General features: G+C 41.3%; 2 protein-coding genes across 5 annotated transcripts in view; both read right to left on the minus strand.

The window, feature by feature from the left end:
* Positions 1-2619, minus strand: part of LOC130530979 (protein diaphanous homolog 1-like) — a 66063-nt gene extending 63444 nt beyond the window's left edge. For all 3 annotated transcript variants that reach the window (XM_057042606.1, XM_057042605.1, XM_057042607.1), the window contains exons 1-2: positions 2314-2619; positions 1860-2003 (exon numbers count right to left, since the gene is read on the minus strand). In XM_057042606.1, coding sequence (XP_056898586.1) covers positions 1860-1958 — 99 coding nt within the window. In that variant the 5' untranslated portion in view covers positions 1959-2003; positions 2314-2619. The remainder of the gene's footprint in view (positions 1-1859; positions 2004-2313) is intronic.
* Positions 2620-13112: 10493 nt separating this feature from the next.
* Positions 13113-22048, minus strand: part of LOC130530980 (short transient receptor potential channel 7-like) — a 33894-nt gene continuing 24958 nt past the window's right edge. The window contains exons 8-12 of one of the 2 annotated variants that reach the window (XM_057042609.1): positions 21064-21259; positions 20268-20489; positions 18013-18093; positions 17346-17421; positions 13113-16883 (exon numbers count right to left, since the gene is read on the minus strand). In XM_057042609.1, the coding sequence (XP_056898589.1) occupies positions 16744-16883; positions 17346-17421; positions 18013-18093; positions 20268-20489; positions 21064-21259 (715 nt within the window). In that variant the 3' untranslated portion in view covers positions 13113-16743. Of the gene's footprint in view, positions 16884-17345; positions 17422-18012; positions 18097-20267; positions 20490-21063; positions 21260-22048 lie in introns of both variants that reach the window. The other variant, XM_057042608.1, reaches the window with a different exon arrangement.

Here is a 22048-nt window from a genome sequence, read left to right on the forward strand (position 1 = left end):
TTGCTTCATGAATTTATATGACTGACATTGTCCTCAGTCAAAGATAGCATAACGGTGGGCTGAATAACTTTACAACAATTAAATTAATTACATTTAACCCAATGATGTCTTTGTTTCCCTTTGGAATAAATAACAATAAAACATAATGCAATGATCAAAAGAACTCTGCACTGGTAGATAGTGGTTACCGGCCAGTTTTTCTTATTTTAAAAATTAGAATCAGCTCAGAATTCAGTGGTTCTGGAGCACATTAACATTGGAATTATGTCTTTCCGATTATTTGATTATTCCCGTACCTCAGGAGTAGCGGGCTAGTGTCACATGGGTCAGGTGTCTGTATCTGCTCAATATCATCTCTCTTTTTAGATGAGTTCTCCTTCTTCTTCCAACTATGTTTGTAGGGGTTTTGGTATAGATTTATTAGGTTAATAATGAGTTTACCGGTAGATGTTTGTTGTTGTGAAGACAAGCGAAGCCAGTTAAAAAAAGGAATATAAACATTTAAAGTCTGTTAAAAATCCGAGCTCCATTCACAACAAATTACATCAAATATTTCATCTTTCTTATTCTTTCACGGAAACCAAACCAAGAAACGAGAAGGACTTTTAGGATGGAGATGACACCAGTTCATATACATGACATTTCTATACATTAAACCCCAGGATATAGTTGATCTCACTTAAATCTCATTAAAATGGACATGCTTTAATTCCACAGAAGTCAATGTGTGTGCACTTTTGCGGTTTCTCATGGGTGCCTCAAAACTGTTGAGTAACTGTGTCTCAACAGCTCATTCAAACCAACCACTTTAAACCCCAGCCCTGAGATCCTCTCTGTGGTCTCACAAATGCATGAGCGCAGTGGTAATCATCCTAGAAAGACAACTACGAATGGGCATCTGCACAAAGTGTACTCACGGGCAAAGACACACTTCTCCTCCATTCAGAAGCCTTTAAAAACTTTAAAAAGACATTTTCATTTGAGTGGAAGGATCATTCTAAATGTGGCGATTTTATGAGGTTGGCAGTTTGCTCACTTTTAATGATTATTGTGCAAAACAAGGGTTTTGATGCTGATTCGATAGATAGATAGATAGATAGATAGATAGATAGATAGATAGATAGATAGATAGATAGATAGATAGATAGATAGATAGATATTTGGACTGACCATTCAGTTATGAGACTCGTACTCTTTCACTCACTATAAAACAGAGTCTAACTCGGGTTCTCTCCAATAACTGCTTCTCGGGGACCAGATGTGTCCCCTGCGTCCATATCTACAGTTACCAATGGTCTGTCTGTGATATCAGTTTCCACCTGTTGCTAGACATGATCAGGGGTTGAATTACACAACAGTTTTACTGACTGATGACAAACGTCACGGCCAATGGCTACCATGTCTCTGCCTCTTGATGACGCCACGGTGAGGAACGCACGCCTACAAACCCAGGCTGATATCACGAGGATTAAGTCACATTCCTATTCTAACATGTGTCAATACTGAACCTGATAATGAAATTTTAGGTTTTGTTTTATCAAGTTAATCAATACATGCAAAACCCCGAGCTTAATATATGAACTAGCGTGTATCTTTAAGAAGATTTCTCAACACTGTAAACTCTCAGGATAGTCTGAATATCCTGTGTTGACTCGGATGTGGACCATCACTCCTTGGTAACACAGGATCCACTAAGGCAGCAAGAGCATGCCTCAGGGTGCTGCCTGTAATTTGAAGGTGTAGGCAGCTTTGTAATTTGACCCCCAAAAGATAATTGCAACATCACAGGGAATATCTGTTAGCATTCACGTCCAGAAATGAAATATTAAATTCAATTAGTGAAACCTGAAGATACTCACAAATTTCTTTTTCCCATCTCCATCCTCGTAGTTTTTCTTTGACTTCTTGTCCTTCTTAGGACCCGCAGCTGATGCTGAATTCCCCGTGTTGGGATCCATAGTGATAAATTAATCCGCTTCCTTGATTGAGGCGATCGCGCCACACTGGAATGTAAAGAAAATAGAGGTGTGCGTTTCCACCGGCCGTGTTTTGAGATTTTCCAAAAAACTGTTAACTGTTTATACTCCATGGCGTAGCTAAAGCAGTGGCTAACTAGCAACAATAGTATTGCTGGTGATTTGGTAGACAGCCAACACCAACTCCCGGCTAAGCCGCCCGTCTATATGAGGGAGGGAAATTCAAAGCACAAAGTCTAAGTCTTTTGGTCAAGACAGAAACAGACCGTTACGTCTCTAAATACAAAGTTGGTGTTTAATAGGGGACGCGCGTATTTAAAAAAAGGAGAAGTCTTACCTGTGTGTATAAAGTTACGAAAGTATGAAGCACTCACAGTGCTAACTTTAGCTAAGGCTAGGCTAACTAGTTTGGCTACAGTAGGTAAAGTGTCTCCGGCGGATAAAAACTCTTCCGACTCCCACAAACTGCTTGGCCGACTACGGCAGCGAGATGGCGTTACGAACGACTCGGTCCGGCAGCATCGCCTGAATCTTTATTACCGCTTCAACTTTAAGTAACTTCTTAATCCGTGAATGACAGCAATGAAGAAAAGTCCGTGCCCGACAGTCTTCCTGTTATGACACTCCAGCCAGAGATGAAGGGGGCGGGGCCTGCGCGCTAGACTTACACCTGAGAGGATTTTCTAACATAAACACACGTATGCATGGCCAGAAGCATTAAAATGACACTTTCTCGGAGCTTCTTTAAAACTGCATGGGATCACGGCCATAACGCAGTCCCGAAAGTCCAACAAAGACAAAGTACTGGGAGTTATTGGTCGACAGTAAAGTCTATCCAGTGAGTTTGGTTCCAGCTATGGACGCGTTTCACTTTAAAATAAAAGACTGTATTGTGCAGTTGTGTCAGCATTTGTCTTTATTTCAGGTGCGGTGAGTACATCCGACAGCTCCCCAAAAACAAAAGCTCATAATATTCACAAGTGAGACGTGCCTCTCTGTCTCCAGATTTAAAAGCCACAGAAAGTTGAAACCAAAACACGTTCTTTCTTGTTGCGAGATATTTTTGGAAAATAAGATATTTTTGTTACACAAGCAACAGCAACATATCGTTCTAAACCAGGAGGCGTTTTACAAGCAGTGGACTGAGGCTGAAGTCGGTATAACCTCACAAAGGTTCTGCTTCCCATGTTACATTTTAAATTTGAGTGAATGGCAATGAATCCCTTTCTGTCTAATTATTTAGGAGTTTTAGTATCACGAGGAAGGCGTTCATCACAGTATTGCGAGGTTGTGTCAACAAGGAGGCAGTGAGAGTTAAATAAATCCTAGAAAGAGAGCAAATAGCTAAAGGTCAGCCCACTCGAGGAATAAACTGTATTTTCCCTTTTTTGTTTTTCATGATATACAACCTGTAATTAATGGCTATTCAAGACAACATTGGTCTCTTATCACCTCCATCGCACTCCCCCTAGTACTCACCTTCTGTCTGAGGTCCATATTTCTGCCTCCTCCTGGACCTGAAGCAGATTTTCCCAAGTGTTGTAGAACTTATTTATTAAATGCTGACCATCATTAACATTCTCTTCTTTGCTGAACAAGCAAGACAAATGATTAACTGTGACTTTTCAGCCTGCATTTTATGCACGGTCGTGCGTTTAAATCATATTAATCTGACACGGAGCGCCACCAAGCGGAAGTGGACGCAATAGGCTCTCCAGAATTGTGTGAGGAGTTGTGATGTAGCATATTTTATATTCTCCTCTGATATCTGAAATGATAATTGTATTTTGATACACAGCTTACAGTGAGGGGCGATTAGATCATCCAAATATCAGGATTAATGCAGTAAATAATTGAAACGTGAAAGCGCACAGCGCATTTCTTTTAAATCTAGTGAATGCATCAGTTTAAACACCTCTAAAATCCGTGTGCGCATGGTGCACGATCATTATAAGCCCACTCTAAGCAGAAACAACCTCCCTCCAGCAATTCCATATTTATTTTCTCTGATCCAGGAGATATTTTGATTACGCGCAGCAGACAATAATTGCTGCGTTTATCTCATCAGCTGAAAGCTAAGTCTCAGACGAAGCATTATGTGGTTAGTGGATGAATATTTGAACGCACACTTTGCCCCACCGCCAGTTTTATTTTTTTTAAGATTTATAAACAGCACCTGAAATGCGAGGTTTCGGGGCATGAAGCACCTTCAGACAAGCGCTTGTGTGCGCAAATGCTTACTGAGGTTCATTTGTCTGTCTTGGAATGTGAAGGATGTTTTCCAACAACAAGATTGAAGAGGATTTGCACATCAGTGTCTACTGGAGCTGACAGGAGTCTGGTTTATCGTCCGGCTTTTGTCATAAACTTCAGGATCAAGTCTCCTTTCTGGGGCTTTGGTGAGTTGGGAGGAGATGTTTAATTAAAAGTTAAAGTGCACGCCCCTGTGGTCTAAAAAAACACAAATAACCTCACGATTAATACTGTAGTTTGCTCTTTCATATCAGCAGAATGATTATTTCAAGCAGGCGGGGACGAGAAGACATTAAAGCTCATTTGCATATTCATGTGGGCCCTACAGTTTTTCATTTCATCACCTCACAATCGACAGAACGCTGGAAAATTTTGCCCTGGTTCTCTTTTCACGACAAGACACGATATGAACATTTTTTTATGTACAGAATATTTGAACACCCTCATGCATGAGTCACATTAATAAAAGGATCATCTTGCCGAAGCCATAGTAAAGTAAAAGGATGGAAATGCGTTATACGCATGAATAAGATGGGGTATTAAAAAGCACGTTGGTGTCCGAAGAAAGTTTACATTTGTCGCAGATGATTTATCATAATAACCTCACTGATGTGGAGATATATTTGTACACCTGCCTACGAACACTTACTGCACTATATATATATATATAAAATTTGGCGCAGTCAGGGTGATGGTTCCGAGATTTGGGGGCTTTCAGGACAACCATCATGTCTACCATGGACTGTCCATTATTCCCAATACGTGTCACATCTTGAGACATAAACTCTTTCCAAGGATCCAGCCTACTTGTAGGAGGTCCGGGCCTCTCTGAGGGATCTGTCATATGGCATGGAAGCAAAAAATGAGTTCCGGAGCTGGCAGTTGATGAAGAAGACAATAAGCAGCACCAACAGGAAGAGTAGCAGGCACATGACTATGTAGGTAACCAAGTCCGGTTTGTGGAGCTCGCCCTCCCGGAGCCCTCCTCCCCCTCGGCCGGTGGTGGGTCTCAGGAGACCGGTCACGCTCACCGAGCCCCCGTGGGAGGCGTTCAATGATGCGGGACTGTGCGTGGCGGATTGGGCCATGAGTGCCAGGTCGAAGTCTGGGCTTTCTGTGGAGTTCAAGATGATCTGCCTCAGCATGGCACCCCGCGGAATTACCGGCTGCGTTAGTCGGCTGGAAGATGTGAAGATAAAGAGTTTACACCCTTGCTTGGTGTCTAATGCAAGGACACAGACAGATAAGTAAACATGCATGTATTCAAAACGACAAATTCCCACAAGGGGATTAATACGCACGAACCAGTTGGAGAAATGACTCACTTTGTGCGCTGCGAAGAATTCCGCAGGTGGGCTGGAAAAGACAAAACCCCGGCTCCGCATTCCTCAGCGCCCCCAGCTCTGTCCGCTCCAGCCTCACCGAGGAAGCCCTGTGGAGACGCGGCAAGGCGGTTGCTTTACACGCACCCCTTGCAGACCATATGAGGCTAATATCAAACCAGTCCGCTCGGATCCACCGCGCACACTGAGCCCGCGTTGAAAGAACGCATCAGCCAATCCAAAGTCGCGGGTTAGATCCAAACGCGTGTGGTGAAACGCAGGGCGCGTTGTCGCAGGCAGCTGTGACAATATCCAAAGGACTCTGAAGAGGTGCTGAAGTTCAACTGCGATCTCTGGTGCGCACACGTCCTCCTGTGCGTCGCGGCGTGCGCTACGACATCGCCATAGCCTGTGCGCCCTGGAAAAAAGCTTTGCCTGTTCTTTTTAATGGTCGTCACAAACACAGAGATGGATTTGTCCGTCTGTGACCTTATGAGATCTTCAATTCAGCTCCACTAAAATGAGACAGAGTGATGGAGGGCACAACACAGGAACAAGCCAACTCCTTTACAGTTGGAGAGGGAGGGGAGAGAGGGAGAGGGAGGGGAGAATGAGGGGTAGAGACAGAAATTGCAGATCAGGCGAAGGGCGTTAGGCGGTTTGAGGCACAGGACAAATTGTATCACTTTGGAAAACACAAGTCACTATCTATCTATCTATCTATCTATCTATCTATCTATCTATCTATCTATCTATCTATCTATCTATCTATCTATCTATCCTCAATTTGTGTTAAGTCTGTCAGTCACTTAAGAAGAAATGTCTCTAAATCTTTTATACACTAATGCAATCAGACTCAGAGTCACTTTTGGATAATTGTGACAGTGTGGAAAATGTCTCACACTAGTTTGACAAGAGAGCAAAACGAAGTGTGAGATTGGTGAGGCAGTGCGAGACCTTGAAGTGATTACATTTCAGGGCAGGTCTACCAGGTGGTGAACCTATAGTGGATTCATTTTGAGAGACACTTGAAAAGGACCGGGACTGCACTTGAACCCCTCATGACCCTGCCTGCGTGTTTAGAACATACATGTATGTTCTCGGTAAAAGAGTAATCATTGGTGCTCCACACTGAATACCCAGGTGCCAAAGATGAAGAAGGGAAACCAGTTCACCCTTTGGTACATGATGCTTCAGCCATGAGCATACATACAAAGGGGAGGACCTTGAAAGCTCCACTGATCTACTTCATATTCATCTGCACCTGTGCTGCCACAAAAGAATGGCTGGCAGGCAAAGAGGGCACACACACACACGCATGCGCACATACGCGGACATACACACACTTAGGTAGGAAGAAGATGAATGTATTGGGAATAAACAGAAGACGCAGGACATTGAAAGATATTGTGACAAAAATGTAAATATATGTTTAGTGATGCTTAGGTGTTGCTGGACGTTCTAATTAGGTGTAACCCATGACTATAGGGTTTATATTAGGAGCTATGAATTGTAATCCTCTACCATTATAGACTTCATTAAGGCCCTTAATCAGCTTGATGCTCCCAGGCCTCCTTGACATCACCAGACTTTACAATCAGTTCATTTTCTTGTGTGTTTACAAATGAACAGAATCGCAGCGTAGAACCTTTTCTTCACTGGCTATTTTAATCACAGCTCATCATGACTCTAATTTCCTTACAATGATTTTTTTTAAATATTTTTTGGTTTTCATTGGGTTGTCGTTTCGCCTCTCTTCTCTTCAGGTCTCTCCCTCCCCTCTTCTGCCTCCCCGTCCATTTCTCCATCCCTTTTTTTTGCATCTTAATCCTTTTAATCCATGAAAAAAAGCAGGGGGGAAAGACAACTCAACCATGAACCACCAAGAGCTTAAAATGAGAGAAACCAGAGGAACATTTATGTAGTTCGGTGGTGCTGAGATAAACAAAAGCGAGGTGAGTGTCCTTTAGATAATCTTTAGGGTTCCAATGGTGAGATAGAACCAGTGCGAATGGCAGGCCACAGATGTCAGCATGAATTATGTGTGTGTGGCTGACACACACCAGCGTCACCTCCTCCTCTTTCTCTCTCACTACACACTCAATGATAAAACATACAAACGCTCATCTGCACTGTCAGCTAACAGCAGAATTGGGTCTGCTCAGGGGTTGGCTTTGTTTTATTCCCTTAATCACACTTATTTCATTATTTCCAGGAAGGAGAGGATCAACATTTTGAAAATCCTTTCTCAAAGCCTTCTGCCTCTTGTTCACATCATGAAATTTTACTCAATTCATTACAGCACACAGCAAGTGAGGATGGATAAAGACCACAAACAAAAGCAGTGCTAATATGCACTAGAGTACTTACCTCTGCTGCCATTACTCTAATTCCTCCCCCAGAGCCTGCTGTTCCGCTGACTTGTTCAACTCATTGACAATTATTACTTTTAACAGTTAGTCCATCGAAAATTGTTCCATGGACACCTACTGGTTGAAATTGGTTTCTAAAAAGATAATTTAAAAAAAACACACATAAAACATCAACACACAAATTTTCAAAGCCCAAAAATTTATAGTACATTGCCATTTTCTCCTTCAGTTGCCTTCTTATCTTTTTTAACCTCAGCAGGAAAAAAAATCAGCCCAGCAAAATAGGATTTCCTTCTGCTAGCGAGCGCATCAAACACCCCCATTGGCAAAAATCAGACGCTCTACAATTAGTCACTTGATTATCCCGCCACAGCACCAAATGCTGCTTCATATCTTTGGGAGGCGTGAAAAGAAAGACACAGAATTTCCTTTGCAGTAGAAACTAGAAATGGAGGATCAAAATGAGCAGCAGCTGTACTGTTGTCACTGATATACACTCAAATATGGTTCCTTTTGGAGCATCCACTGCATGTGAGCAAACACATCTGGTAAATGTATGTGTTATATAAGTATGAAAAATGCTTCCATCTAGGCACAAATATCTTTGACTACAGGATATTAGTGGTGAAGTATTCAGAACTGCACTAGTTCTGCACTGTGAAATATTGTGCATGATATTGATATTCCAATCTAATGATGCCATGAAGGGAAAATGTAAGTAGAAATGTCAAGTATAATGAATATATAAGTATGAGTAAAAGCAGGTTATTTTGCTCAGTCATTAGTGTAAACGAATGATTTTACTGTTGGCTGCCGTGGAGACAAATTTTAAAAATTTAATTCTGAACTGTATCTAATGACAATTAATCATCTCAATTGTATCACAAAGTTTTCTTGAGCAATGAATGATAATTACCTGAATAATTTGTGGAGATCAAATTTATCAGTAATTCTGCTACTTTAAGCATTTCCAGAAAAAATGTAGTTTTATTAAAACCACCCTCTCCTTTAGTTTTTCCCCAGGACTGAACTAGCTATAGTTCAAATAGCCTAGAACTGATATTTGTATTCATCTGCATATCAAATGGACATGATTTCAGAATTTTTAGGTTCACCGATGGGGCCTGAAGAAGAGGGATTAAATCCTAGTAAATAGGTGATTGTCTGAATATAAGGAGGATGCTTCTGGCCCTGTAGTCATGCAGTAAAGCAGAGATGCACCCCTGATGCCCCAGGCAGACAGTCTTGATGAAATGGTAACGACGGAGTGCAGGGAAGGAGAAGAGTGGTGAGGGAAAACAAGGAGATCAGGTGGGAAATAACAGAATCAGTCTTCCCGTGAAAGACGGAGAGTTTACGTCGATGTGTGAGCACATGTGGTGTGGAGCTCTTTTTCCCGTAGACAAAGGGAGCACCAAACACTCACTCAGTGTGACAGAAAATGAAGTAGACAAGCTAAGGCCTTATCGGGACAAACAGAAAATGACATGGAAGTTTTTTTAAAAAGATGTGGTGAGAGTGGGTGAGTAAAAGAAGCAAAACCACAACAGAGAACAGAATTTAGAAAAAGAAGTTGGTCAGAAGATAAATGGCAGAGCAGCTATGGTTGGCCCATAAAAGGGAAACTATGTTGTAGATACATAAATACAGCTACGGGAAATGTTGCTGCATATGACTAGCAGCAGAGCTGGAATTGTTATAAACATAACTTCCTCTCCTTGTCTCACTTATTCTTCGCACTCACCCGCAGCTTTTGCATAGTGTGAATGAGCGAGTATTTACAATCCAGGAAATGCGGCGGTGGTTCCTGTATCTCATTCCATCAGCATTACTCACTGTTGTCCGGAACACTGCGACAGATACTCAACACAGACCATATTATGGGAACACCGAAGACACGCAGTGGCGATGGTGTGAATGAAAAGGAAAAGCGGCTAAATGTTGCCACGATAACAATTTTCTGCCTTTGAGTTTGGTTTCCATCGCATCGTGTTCTGTGCCTCCCCCATTACTGCTCTGTCCTCACAGCCTCATCAGTCTCAGCAGCCTCTGGCTCTAAGAGCCATCAACCTCCACCACCACCTATGTCTGGACTCCACGGGGGCTCCATCATTCTGCCATCAGACAGGTTCAATGCCATCCATCACACATTCACCACACAAAGCCAAAGCACAAAAGACTAACAAGTATATCAGTATAGTGACTTCGCTCACGAATTCAGATAGATGCTCTGATGTGACATTACGAAATGTTGCAGCGTTCTAGAAAATCTGGGCCATCGATTCAGCTTCAATTGCATGTTTAATGTACAGAACTGAATCTATTTATGTCATTCTCAGCATTTTGGGAAGATGCAGCAGGAAAGAAATGAGATTCAGGCCTGAACCACAACTGTGCTGCTCGGGTAGGGACTCGGGTTAAAGTGTTCACAGCTGCAACAGAATTCAGCAACATAAAAATGTACACCTCACAGCGAGAATGTTCATTCCCTCACATGTTTGAAGTGATGAGTGCTAAATCAGTGGTTTGTGAAACATTAAGTTAGGGATCTGTCTTAAAAAAATACACTTTTTATTGCTTGGGTCGGAATTCGAGTCATGGGAAAGACTTTTTTATTACATGTCATGATTTCCTGATAAAAAGAAAAACCATCTGTCCAATGCCATAGGCTTACCTGACACATTTATCATGTGCGCTTGTGTCGTACACCTGCAATTAAGAGTGCAAGCACGGCTGTGTGTACTCTCATTTCTCAGTGCATCCTCAGGGGCCACCAGAGCCACCTGGAAGGCTCGTCAGTGAGTTGTCATATTAATCCCTCCATCCATCTTGATCCAGTGCGCCGTGGCTTTCAAAAATGAATAAGTAGTCGATGGGGCTCTTTTTCTGACAGCCGCTTCCTTATCCGCTCTATCAGCCCAGTGACTGTTCCAGAAATTAAATATTGGCATTTCACCAAAGATGGGGACGTGGTGTCGTCGGCTATGTAAAAAAAAAAAAAATTCAAAAGATAAAATAACATTACAGAATTGCATAGGGCCTTCTAAATTCAAAATGTAATGTACTGTGTTTGTGTTGAAACGTTTACAGTTTGGTGCATGAGCATGCACACACATGTGAGTATTTGCACTTCAGTGAGTGTCTGATGTGCCCAGATTTCTGGCAGATACAAAGCACAAGAGTGTATGCAAAACTGGAAGAATACACACGGTCGAAGCTGTCTGTGTTCATAAAAGGTTAGAATATTGCAAACATATCTCTAGGTATGTGTGCACATGCTGCCAAGTTTGTCTCAATAGGGGGTTCAGGCAGTAGTCTTGGAGAACGCCTCATATCTCCTCTAAATCCCTGGAATCTCTGTCCTCCAAGGGCAGCAGGTCACATTGTTCACTTCTCTACTGAGAGGGAGACCGAAAAATAAAAGCCAGAAGGGGTGGAAGGATGGGATGAAGGGGTGGTGTTGAGTGTTCCTTATCATCAGAATCTTCCATCTGAAGTCAGTGTAGTAATTGGATGATTTGTCTGTTAGCAACTGTGTCAATATGAAATAAACAATCTCATTTCCTGTCATGTTTGTGTTTCTGGTCATTTTTGTGCATATCAGGCACTCCTACAGTGAGGGTTTATTATTTATTTATTATTAGAGACAGCACCACAGCTTTTAATGAGTCAAATAAAGATTGTTGACATGAGACGTTCTCATGGGGGAATGAATCGGGATTGCAAAAAAATCCTTTTTTCTCTCATTTTTAGCACCAGAACATGTGCGGCAGCAGACATGGGTCTGTCTAAAGAGCAGCCCATCTAATAGTGATGCATTTCATGGTCTATTTAACTCTAAGTACATCCATTGACACCAAACCTTTTTTTTAATTCGATCAGTGATATTTCACAATGGGTGACATTTGATCCTGCGCACTGGTGGTTGAATCATAGCGTATCCTCTTTCATCACCCACACACTCACTTCCTGGCGATTATAGGCCTGACCCTAATCTGCCTGAACAGTGACTAAATTCTGCACTGACTCCCAACCAGAAAAACCACCTTTCCTCCCAATTACAACGTGGATAAAATCTTCATGTACAGTTGCTCTTCTTGCAAGCATATGTACACCATTTAAGTGTGGTATTCAGATTTCTTCATAAAAATCCAGTGAAAAAGATAAATTATGTTAGAATAAAGTTATTGTATCTTTTCAACCATTTAGCACTGTTTTAATTAATTTAGTTTTAGTTTTTAGAATCTAAAGAATGGGATTAGTGAAAGAAGGCAGAACATTATGTTCTCTCCTTAAAGCTACATACCTACAAGTTTGTATTAATCAAGGGATAAAATTGTATGACTCATGGCTAATAATGTCCAGACACCTACTTGCAGCTGTCAGCAATGTGAGAACTGAGGTTTTTTATTATTTAAAAGATGAGATAGAAAGAAAATTCTACACTAGACAATGTGTCTGTTTTAGATATGAGTCTGTGTGCACGCTCCTGCAATGTTTTCATAAAAATGTCACAGATTGAAGGCACTGGCAATAAATGCGCCCATGACCATGTATGGTGCGTTTAGGTGACAGGATTTATGAGATTTGTTGGCGTTTGTGCAACACGACATGACACGACAATAAAAGGGAGCCTTTTAGTGACACCTTGAGATGATGCAGAGAAAGCCCTGCACCTATGTTATGGAGCCACTTTGGCCCGATGACCTTCCAGATACCTGACACGTTATGTCATATCTTACACATCACACAAGAGCACATTGTGTAAAGCATAAACACTGCCTGTTAAGTCTGCTGCAATCACATCTCTCAGGCTCTATGATGAGCAAAGTTCAACACCTATGCTTTTGCTTGTGGCGAGAACATATTTTCTTTGAATTTTATGTTTCATGTCATAGGAGAGTATAGTACATTTTGGGAAAATTGCACTTAGTAAATGGTGTCAGTGCATTCACACCATCTTTTAAAAGACTATGAATGTTTGAGATGTCCTTGTGCATGCAAGTGCAGTTCTGCATACTCAGGATGTGCATGATGAGAGTGCAGACCTTGACTGTTCAGATGTGGAAAGGACATTCTTGTGTGTGCATTTGCATCTCTGAGAGTGTGCACGTACCAGTGCACAGCAAAGCACTCTCCGCTTGTTCCATCAGCACAAACATGCAATGCTCCTGTGATTAAACAGTCAGTTCGGGGCATAGTCTCTTTAATCGAATGATTGAAAAATATCACAATATACAAGATTTTTCTTTCTTGATCATTCTTTGAGTACAAGTTAAAAATACAGTACTACATTTTATTTGTCTATCAGGTGATGAAAAATTAAAACCTTTCTAGTTTTTCCCATTATCCTGGTATGAATACAGGTGATAGTTGCTTTTTATTCTCTCACACAAAGCATTAAACATACATTAAATATAACTTGATTCTGATTAACATGAAAGCTTTTTAAAATGGTCAGGAACCTCATATCTCTTAATGTTAAACCCCTTGAACTGTTTAAAGCCAATACATTTAATAATAATAAAAAAAAACTTGAATGGCAGTAAAATGTCTAGCTCAAGCTGCTACATGGCTAACGTGGGCTGGACTACATTTATTCTTTCATTCTACATTCATTCTTTTTTCCCCTCTCCATTGAAATAAAAAATTCTGCTCTTCTGCAGCTCATGTGAGAACAATTCTCTTCTGGGTGATTTAGAGAAAAGCTTTACCTGATAACATCCATGGCTGTGTATCAAAATCATGTGCTAATCTGCAAGCTGTCTTCTGTTAAAACCCTCCGTATCAGAAGAGCCCGTTTCCACCTGCTTCGAGACAGCCTAAAGTCTGTAGTGTCTGAATGATTACATCGCTGTGACATTCACCCCCACTCTATCGATGTGTTTAAACAAACTGGTTGTCAGCCCATCGAGAGATGCCCCTCCACTCGGGCTGGATTCTTTAAGAGGCGTCAGATCTACAGGAGAGGCAATCTCCAGTGATGCTTCACGCAGTCTTGACACAGTAAATAACAACATCTACGCCAGAATTTTTGCAGATTATACCAATCAACACAAATTTACCAAGAAACAGAAAGTTGCACCTGGAGAAAACTCTGTTTATGACACTGCAGTACTTAACTGTTCAGGTCTTTTTCACTCTGTGCCTTAATATGAGGAGAAATCTGCTATTTCATAGAATATTAAACAATTTGCACACGCTCACACTGGCTCTTGTATTGTCTCAAAACATAGCTAGTTGTGTTTCCTCCCGCCTCCTTTCCTGGCATCTACCCTCAAACCAGTGCTAACAGATGTGCCTGGTGCTGCCCCTCGTAAAAACCTACACTGAGTTGAACCTGCCATCATGAAAGACAATTCTGTTTACAAAAGGAGAGTTCCCAATGGAAACAGGACAGATATTTCAATTTGATACCCGTGAGTGCCTCTGGGTTTCATTCAAGTGACATATGTACATATTTGTAACAAATTTGGGATAAACAACTTCAGAATACACCCGTGAGGATAAAAGAGGCTTAGTTGGAGAGTATACCAGTCCAGATTGACACCAATTCAAAAGCTTCTTTTCTTCAGGTTATTAAATGAATAAATTCATCATCCATACTTGCCATCATATATGTTATTATTTTTAATAAGAGTTGAGTCATCATCATATTTTACATTTCTCATATAGTTTAATTTACATTTATTTAACCTACTGTATATAATATATATATATACATTTTTAACATTTGCAACTGTAATACGAGTTCACCTTGTCTGTTCAATAATGTATGAAGTGCAAAATCTCATTTTGAATAACAACGTCTCTCTAAACACGTTAAACCTCACTGATTCCTACTTAAGGGGGAATTTGATCACATCAGCAGAATAACACAGTAATATAACTGAGGCATTGTAGCTGAACAAGGTTTTATTTTTCAAATGGAATAGAATCTATAATGTACTTCTATTATTGGAGTGCACGGCAGACATCTTTGGGGAGCTCATTCCATCTGTTTAGGATTAAAGTATGATTTTAAGTGACAACACGGAGACAAACACAGCCAGTGTCTTAAGACCACAGAATGGTGCTTCTCACAGAAGCAAGCGATGAACAAAATGGCAAGTCATCAAATAGGAGGATTTGAGAAAAACCTAAAGCTATCTCAAAGTATAATAATGTAAGAGAATCCTGCTGCAAGTTGCTGAATCATGGCAGTGTTGAAGACCAGGCTAGAATATAAATCATGGGGCAAGGGCTACTGTCTACGTACAGTCAAAATGCAAATGAGTTTCTGCTATGAGAGCAACATACTGTAACTTTAGTAACCTATATATATCTACCTCCTACCTGTATTTTGTTTATAGTATATTTGACTTTTACTTGGCGAGACAATTAAGCAGATGGTCAGCCTCACTGTAAAATTGACAAACAGGATCCTCTAATTAAAATTATGATCTTAAAGGAAGGATCCTGGCATCTCCTTGTAGCAGAGCCAGACAAAAACAAAACATCCACGCAGCTCCTGCAACAGAATCCGTCTGTATTACACTCTGATGACATATGGCATCTCTGCATTTCACACATTTCCTTATCTCGTACAACGGTGATGCCTTGAAGGTTAGATTTTCCAGCTGTCCTCATAAAAACCCGACTTCCTGAATTTTACAGCAGTAAACAGAGCAAGGACAAACCGCATTTTGGTTATTACAGCATTTTGAAGAATCCAAGACGTGGTTCTCACAAAGACACTTTGTGCGGCAGGGAAACAATGACACTCATTATATCCACAATAGTCCAACAACAGTTTTCTAGGTCATATTAAGGTTTATTGTCTCGTTGCCTTTCAAGTATGTTCAAACCCTCGAGTTTGCTTCAGACTTGGCATGTGCTATCAAAGGGTTCGCTGTAATATCAACAATTTTGGCATTATGTGACACTATACTATAAGCGAGATTAACAATGAAGATGCCTGGTTTCATTCAAAGGCAATTTGTGGTAAGACATCCCACATGGAAGCCTCTATAATTCACGGTATGCCATAATAACTCTGACTGATTATTAATTAGATAGCCTAGTAAATAAAGCGATGCAGAAACAAAGCTGACCTTTTAAGTGTGTGTGATAAACAGCTGTAACCCTTCCCAGTGCCCAGCGCGCAGGATTCCCCAGCCCTCTCTTCTTCAAACCGGCATTTGGCTCCATTTCCTGGCTGCAAGGTTGGTTAAGAGCTGGAACCAAACAATAGGCAGCAGTTCCACTGCCCTGTGCCATCGAAGGAGGGCAGTGGAACTGTGCTTTCTTTAAAGGTGATATAAATGTGGGCTGGTTTGCCAAAAAGCACCGAAGTTCCGCGACTCCACAACCAGAACCACATCTGCCTCAAAGCAGATTCGGTGTCACCCCTTCCCTGACTGCCCGTTCTCTCCTTTGGGGAGGTGATATCTTTTGGCAGCAGATGTGGGAGCCCTCTTTGTCACTCTGCCTCAGACGTTTGCCCTGTGGTGTCTCTTCACATCTTGTGCTGCTTATTATGCTCTTGCTCCTTGGGCTCGAAATTCCATCTCTGCCCTTCAGCCTGGAAGCATTAGCTTCCCCTCCACTCTCACCACCCAAACATGCTAACTTTAATTAGTATTCGGCTGTCAAAACAAACACACTCTGACTGGGCTTACTTCACCTCTGACCCCTTGTTCAATTGCACTAATTCAGTCTTCATTTCACAGTTTCCCCTTAAGTTATTCATCCTGTGTATTCCTGTCAATGCTTCTGATTCTATCTTTTTCCACATTTCCCTCCCTCCCGTATCTTTCTCACTCCTCCTTGTGAGCCCTGTCAATGTCTCATGGTGTTCTTGCCAAACTTGTCACCAAGTTGTTGGATGAGAAGAGCCAGTTCCCCTGCAGCCTGGGACTTCTCCTCCAGGAGCTCATAACGGAGGCTGGAAATATCTTGCTTGATCTCTTTCAGCTCACCTTTAATGCAGACACACCCAGACAGAGGAGGAAAATTAACACAAGCCTTCACAAATACAAATGCAAACAAAAAACTGTGTTGTCACACAAACAGTCCTGTGAGTGTCATAAAATCATCACAGTCGTCATTAAAATATTTTTATGGGGTTAAATTAAAGTGGTTTCCTGCCTTGTAGGTTTACCTTAATGATGCATTATGTTGAAATATAAATATGGTGCAGGTGAAAATCCCTAATATTACTTGAGTGTGTGATAATGAATGTGGTTTTTATACAGAATGCAAATGTGGTGGTACAAGAACAGCTGACCCCAAAGGCTACCATGCTTAGCAAGAGTAATTAAGTATATATACTTAGTAAAATTCCATTATTGCACACACAGGATTCTACAATGCACTGTGTACACACACGCACACCCTGACCAAACAGTGAGTGTGTGTCTTAATGGAGAGGCTGTTTTCACCTTCATTGACTTCATCGCTCTCTCGGTCCACTTGAGCTTTCAAGACGTAGCGCTTAATCAGGCGCTTCATAATTTTCTGTGGAGAAGAGAGCAAAGGAGACCATTAAATAAAAAAGAAGGCGCGGTACCGAGCGGCGCTCGATGGGAACGGCGTCTCAGATCTTGAGTATTGATCTTCAGCCATTAAAGGCATTCTGTGGCAGCTGTCGGAGCTCAAACAAGCAGACAGTGAAAGCTGCAACATGCATGTGGGTCAATAACTGTCATCATACAAATGTCTAATCAGGAGACATCTCAGTGTATGGTGTGGTCGGTGTTGAAGGTTTCCCTCTGAAAAAAAAGGTGAGAATCTCATCCCTCCTCAGAGTGATGTTTCTCTCTCTCCCTTACAAAGGGTTGGCTTTCGATCTCCCTCAAATGGCTCATTAGTGACAGCTTTTTTTAGGCTCTGCCTCTGCTTCTGTCATTTATTTCCTTTTAGCCATCCTTTCACACAGTTCAATCCTGCTGTTCAGTCGTTGCCCTTTCATTCAAACTCTTGTTAAATGTTTTCCTGTCTGATCCTTCTCTCTGTTGTTTCTCTCCACATTTCCTCCTGACTTATTCTATCATATCACAGTCTGGTATGCGCTTGGATTTGATTCCTTTTTTTTTTCTTCAAAGCTACCTGGTATCTGGTTGGGTGTTGCCTGGATTTCCTGGGGATGAACTCCTCTCCTGGATGTGGATAAGACCTGAAGCGCTCGTCCTGCTGCGACACAAAGAGAAACAAACAATTTAGTGTTAACATCATGTCACGGCTGAGCAATCGTTAAGGATGGAAACCTCTGAAAATGTGGAGCTAAAAAAAAAATGGCAGGACAGATAAATAACAGCTTCACATTTTAAAGCAGAGTCAGATCATATGTTTCCAGTATGTAAACTTGTATCTATTTCACAAGTAAGGTTATTATGCACAATAAAAACCTGCTGACTGTATGTTCAGTGTCACGCAAGATTTAAAATCTGGATTCATTTGATGTTAACTTAGTTATAGGTATGTGCAGATACAGCACAACTATGTTTAAACCAGAAAATTCAAATAAAAACCTAAACACAAATACTAATTACACATTAAAACACCATAAAGAGCAAAACTATTTCCTACACTTGTTGGCTAACTCACCTTCACACAATCAAGACAGAATTTAACAGAAAATGTGAATGTAGGACTTATAATCATTTAAGTCTCACAGTCAAGCAAATGCCAAAAACCATGTTCTTTTGTTCTTTTTGACCTGAGGTCACTGGAATGATGACCTTTGACATCCCATTAATGAAGCAAATAAAGAAGGATGTGGGTGTGTCTCCAGAAAAGATCCAGGAAGATCTGTTACCATTGATGGAAGGCTGTGCTGAACTGCCATGATATCCAGCTCCTTGTTTCTTCTATTTAAAAACACTAACTATACATCAGTATTTTTTAACGTGTAATTAAAATAATCTCAGTTCATTTTTAGTTCATATTTATATTTCAGTCCACCAATAGGGTAAAACAGAGGCATGTGCAGATTCATTCTCCTCCATATTGCTCACACCTTGAACAAACAACAGCTCAGCCCTGCACACAAGTGTGTGTTTGTGCTCAAATGGAAGAATTTCAATTGAATTTGAAGTCTTCCTGGATGCCAAATTGTATTCACATGAACAGAATGTTGAACACAAGTGCGGTAAAGAGCAAACTTCTGAAACATTTTGCTGAAAAAAGCAGGGGGAAATCATCTCTATTTAACATATAAACCAATAGAGCCCTGACCTAAACAAACTGAAGAATGAGTTACAGAGGATAATTTTTTATTGTGTTTTCAGAATGGACCACATCAGTTTTCCAGAACTGATACTGAATCAAGACCAGCGACTATCACACCCACCACTGTAGCTGTTTCCTTTCCAGTTCAACAATGTGCTTTTCTGCCCTCTGCTGCCTTCACGTGTCATGAGCTTGCCTTGATATAAAATTATGCTAAAAGCCTTTATCAACAAGAAATAGTTCAATAAATAGTGTCAACATGACAATTAACTGTTTCACTCAAATGGTGGCAACAGTCGGAGCGGTAGGCTGAAAAGAAGCAACAATAAGGATTCAGAAAGACCCAGCTCCTCTCTCTAAACCTCGGTTGACATTCTCGGCGGTGTAGTGTGGAGGGGTGTTAGGCTCGGCATTGATCGCCTGCTGTAACCTGCTTGGCTGTGCAGCTAGGCTGACAGTGCTGCAGAGATGTTTAGGAGCTCACGGAAGCAGCAGGGTGTAACCTATCTCGCCGCCGTACGAAACCTGTCCAGACGTTTGAGCAGACACAGGCAGATCCGATGGTCTGACTAATGGCTGAGGTGATCCAGGAATCAGACAGAGGAAAGACTCGTGGGCCTCCTCGCTGATAAGATTGATTCTGTGTTAAATGGCCTGTGGGATTTTCTTCACGCACAATCTTCATTCCATTACAATGGTTTTATTCAGGTGGACAAGTTTAGACAGGTGGAATGTAAAAGTGAACGTAACACAGTGGGAATACTTTCGACTTTTTTTTGATAAATAAATGCAGAAAATGTATGCAAGATCGTGCTACAAACCGTTGCTGGTGACCCAAGTCAAGAAAATAAAAGCTTGTTTCTCCTGTTTCTGATTGACTTTGCTGGTTTATTGCAACTTGGAAACAACCACCAATTGACGGGAGAACATAAAATAGAGCAAAAAATAAGAAACCGTGCTAAAGGAAAAAGAGTAAATTTGAAAAGAAGTAGACCAAAACTGTTGTGGAATCCTGGTTTGGTTCTATGCAACAAAGACAAAACTGCATGTTGTCAGTAATAATGACTGTAAGAACAGTTGACTCACATATAATTCTCAGAATAAGGGGGTCCATTCACACATGATTGTCTTACCTTGGTCTGGGATTTTAACATTCCCAATTCCAGTTCATTAGCATGGTGGCGGTTTTTGGCTTTGCAGACCTGTATCAGACAGGATTTGGTGCGGAGGACCAGGTAATAGAACGACTTTGGGCTGGGAACCAGGTTGAAGGGGGCGGGGAGGGTCCGACCCTCATCGAAGTAGGACAGCCACAACTTGGCTCGCGCAAATTTCCACTCCACGTCAGCATCTTCCTGTGAAAACAAACAAAAATATTCCATTTTTCTAAAAAAAAAATACTTTGTTTATGGTGCAATTTAAGATGAAATAATAAAAGTGACCTGAGAGAAAACAAAGTAGTGTCAGACAGAAGACAGATGGTCCAGTGCTGGTCTTTCTTTTATATTTACATTTACTACATTCACAACGCCATTTAAATGCATTTAAAATGCAACACTGCACAAAACTAAGCAATGCTTTAACAACAACTGACTGATTGTTCTCTTCTCATCTTTTTGTAGTGTTAGGATGGGTGGATGTTGGTTGAAGACAAAGAAATCTTTTTTTATTCTCAGTGCAGATATTCTATCACAATGTACCAGTTCGTAATACCACAATAAAAAATCTTTCATCTCTTTTTCTGAAAACTTCACATTGAAATTCTGCTGTTGTTTTGTATCGAGCTTTTGTTTGTTTACACCATATTGATCATTTCTAGGTTCCTGGCATTTTCACTCTCTTGAATCCTCCCATCGCCACTGAGGAGATCAAACCACAATCCTTATTGACTTGTTGACAACATCAAACCCCTCCATTCACGTACTGTACCTCTATCTCCTGATAGGAGCTGTTGATCATGGCAATCAGCATGTTGAGGAGAACGACCACCATGGTGACATTATAGACGCCATACAGGACGTAGCCGATGTTCTCGATGAACTTATGGTCGTACTTTAGCACCACTGAGATCACTTCAGAGAGCCCGAATATTGACCAGAAAAGAGTTTTGAAACTCTCCTCCACTCTGCAAGGAACCAGAGAGAAAAGATGAGAGTAAGAGGACAGCACTGGTCACACATGCATACCCGCGTATTTCTATCTGTTTCAGAAGCTTAAAAGACACATTACCCAGCTGCCTACTTTAACTTACTAAACTCAGTTCTAACCTCAGCCTTAAACCCAAGTCTTAACTCTCAAACAGGCCTTTGAAGTTTTGAGGACCAGCCAAAATGTCCTCACTACCCACAAATGTCCCCATTTTGTTCCTAAATGAGTAATTTGGTTCTCAATTTACTCCAAGCACAAGCCCCCCCCCCCCCTACACACACAATAATGCATTAAAAAAACTCCACCCAAAGTTCTACAGTCCAATCTCCATTTGGAGTGATGGGCTGCATTCAGCCCAGTGTCTGAAATGAGATAAAACAGCTCTCCATCTGTGAGCACTGACTTTGAATGTCGGTAAATATTCTTTGTGAGCCAGGGAGGAAGAAGCTGCTTGGAAGGATGGCTACGGGGGCTGGAGGTACAAACTGTAGGGGAGGAGATCTATAGCCTTCTGATCTAGCATCTACTGCATTCAATACTTTCAAAGCAACAGTTCCATGGGCCTGTGTGGAGCGACATGAAGGCAGACGCAAACACAATCACAGATGCTCTGCAATTCCACACAAAAATCTTCTGAGTGCTTCAGCTCCGACAGAGACACAACGTTTAACCTGCCAGACCAGAGTGGCGTGAGTGCGCTCTTTAAACTATCTAAAATGAATAGGCTGAGAGCAAAAGGGGCTTTCTTACATTTTCCTGACGATTT

The sequence above is a fragment of the Takifugu flavidus genome, chromosome 9 (assembly GCF_003711565.1).
Source record: "Takifugu flavidus isolate HTHZ2018 chromosome 9, ASM371156v2, whole genome shotgun sequence".
NCBI classification, from domain to species: domain Eukaryota; kingdom Metazoa; phylum Chordata; class Actinopteri; order Tetraodontiformes; family Tetraodontidae; genus Takifugu; species Takifugu flavidus.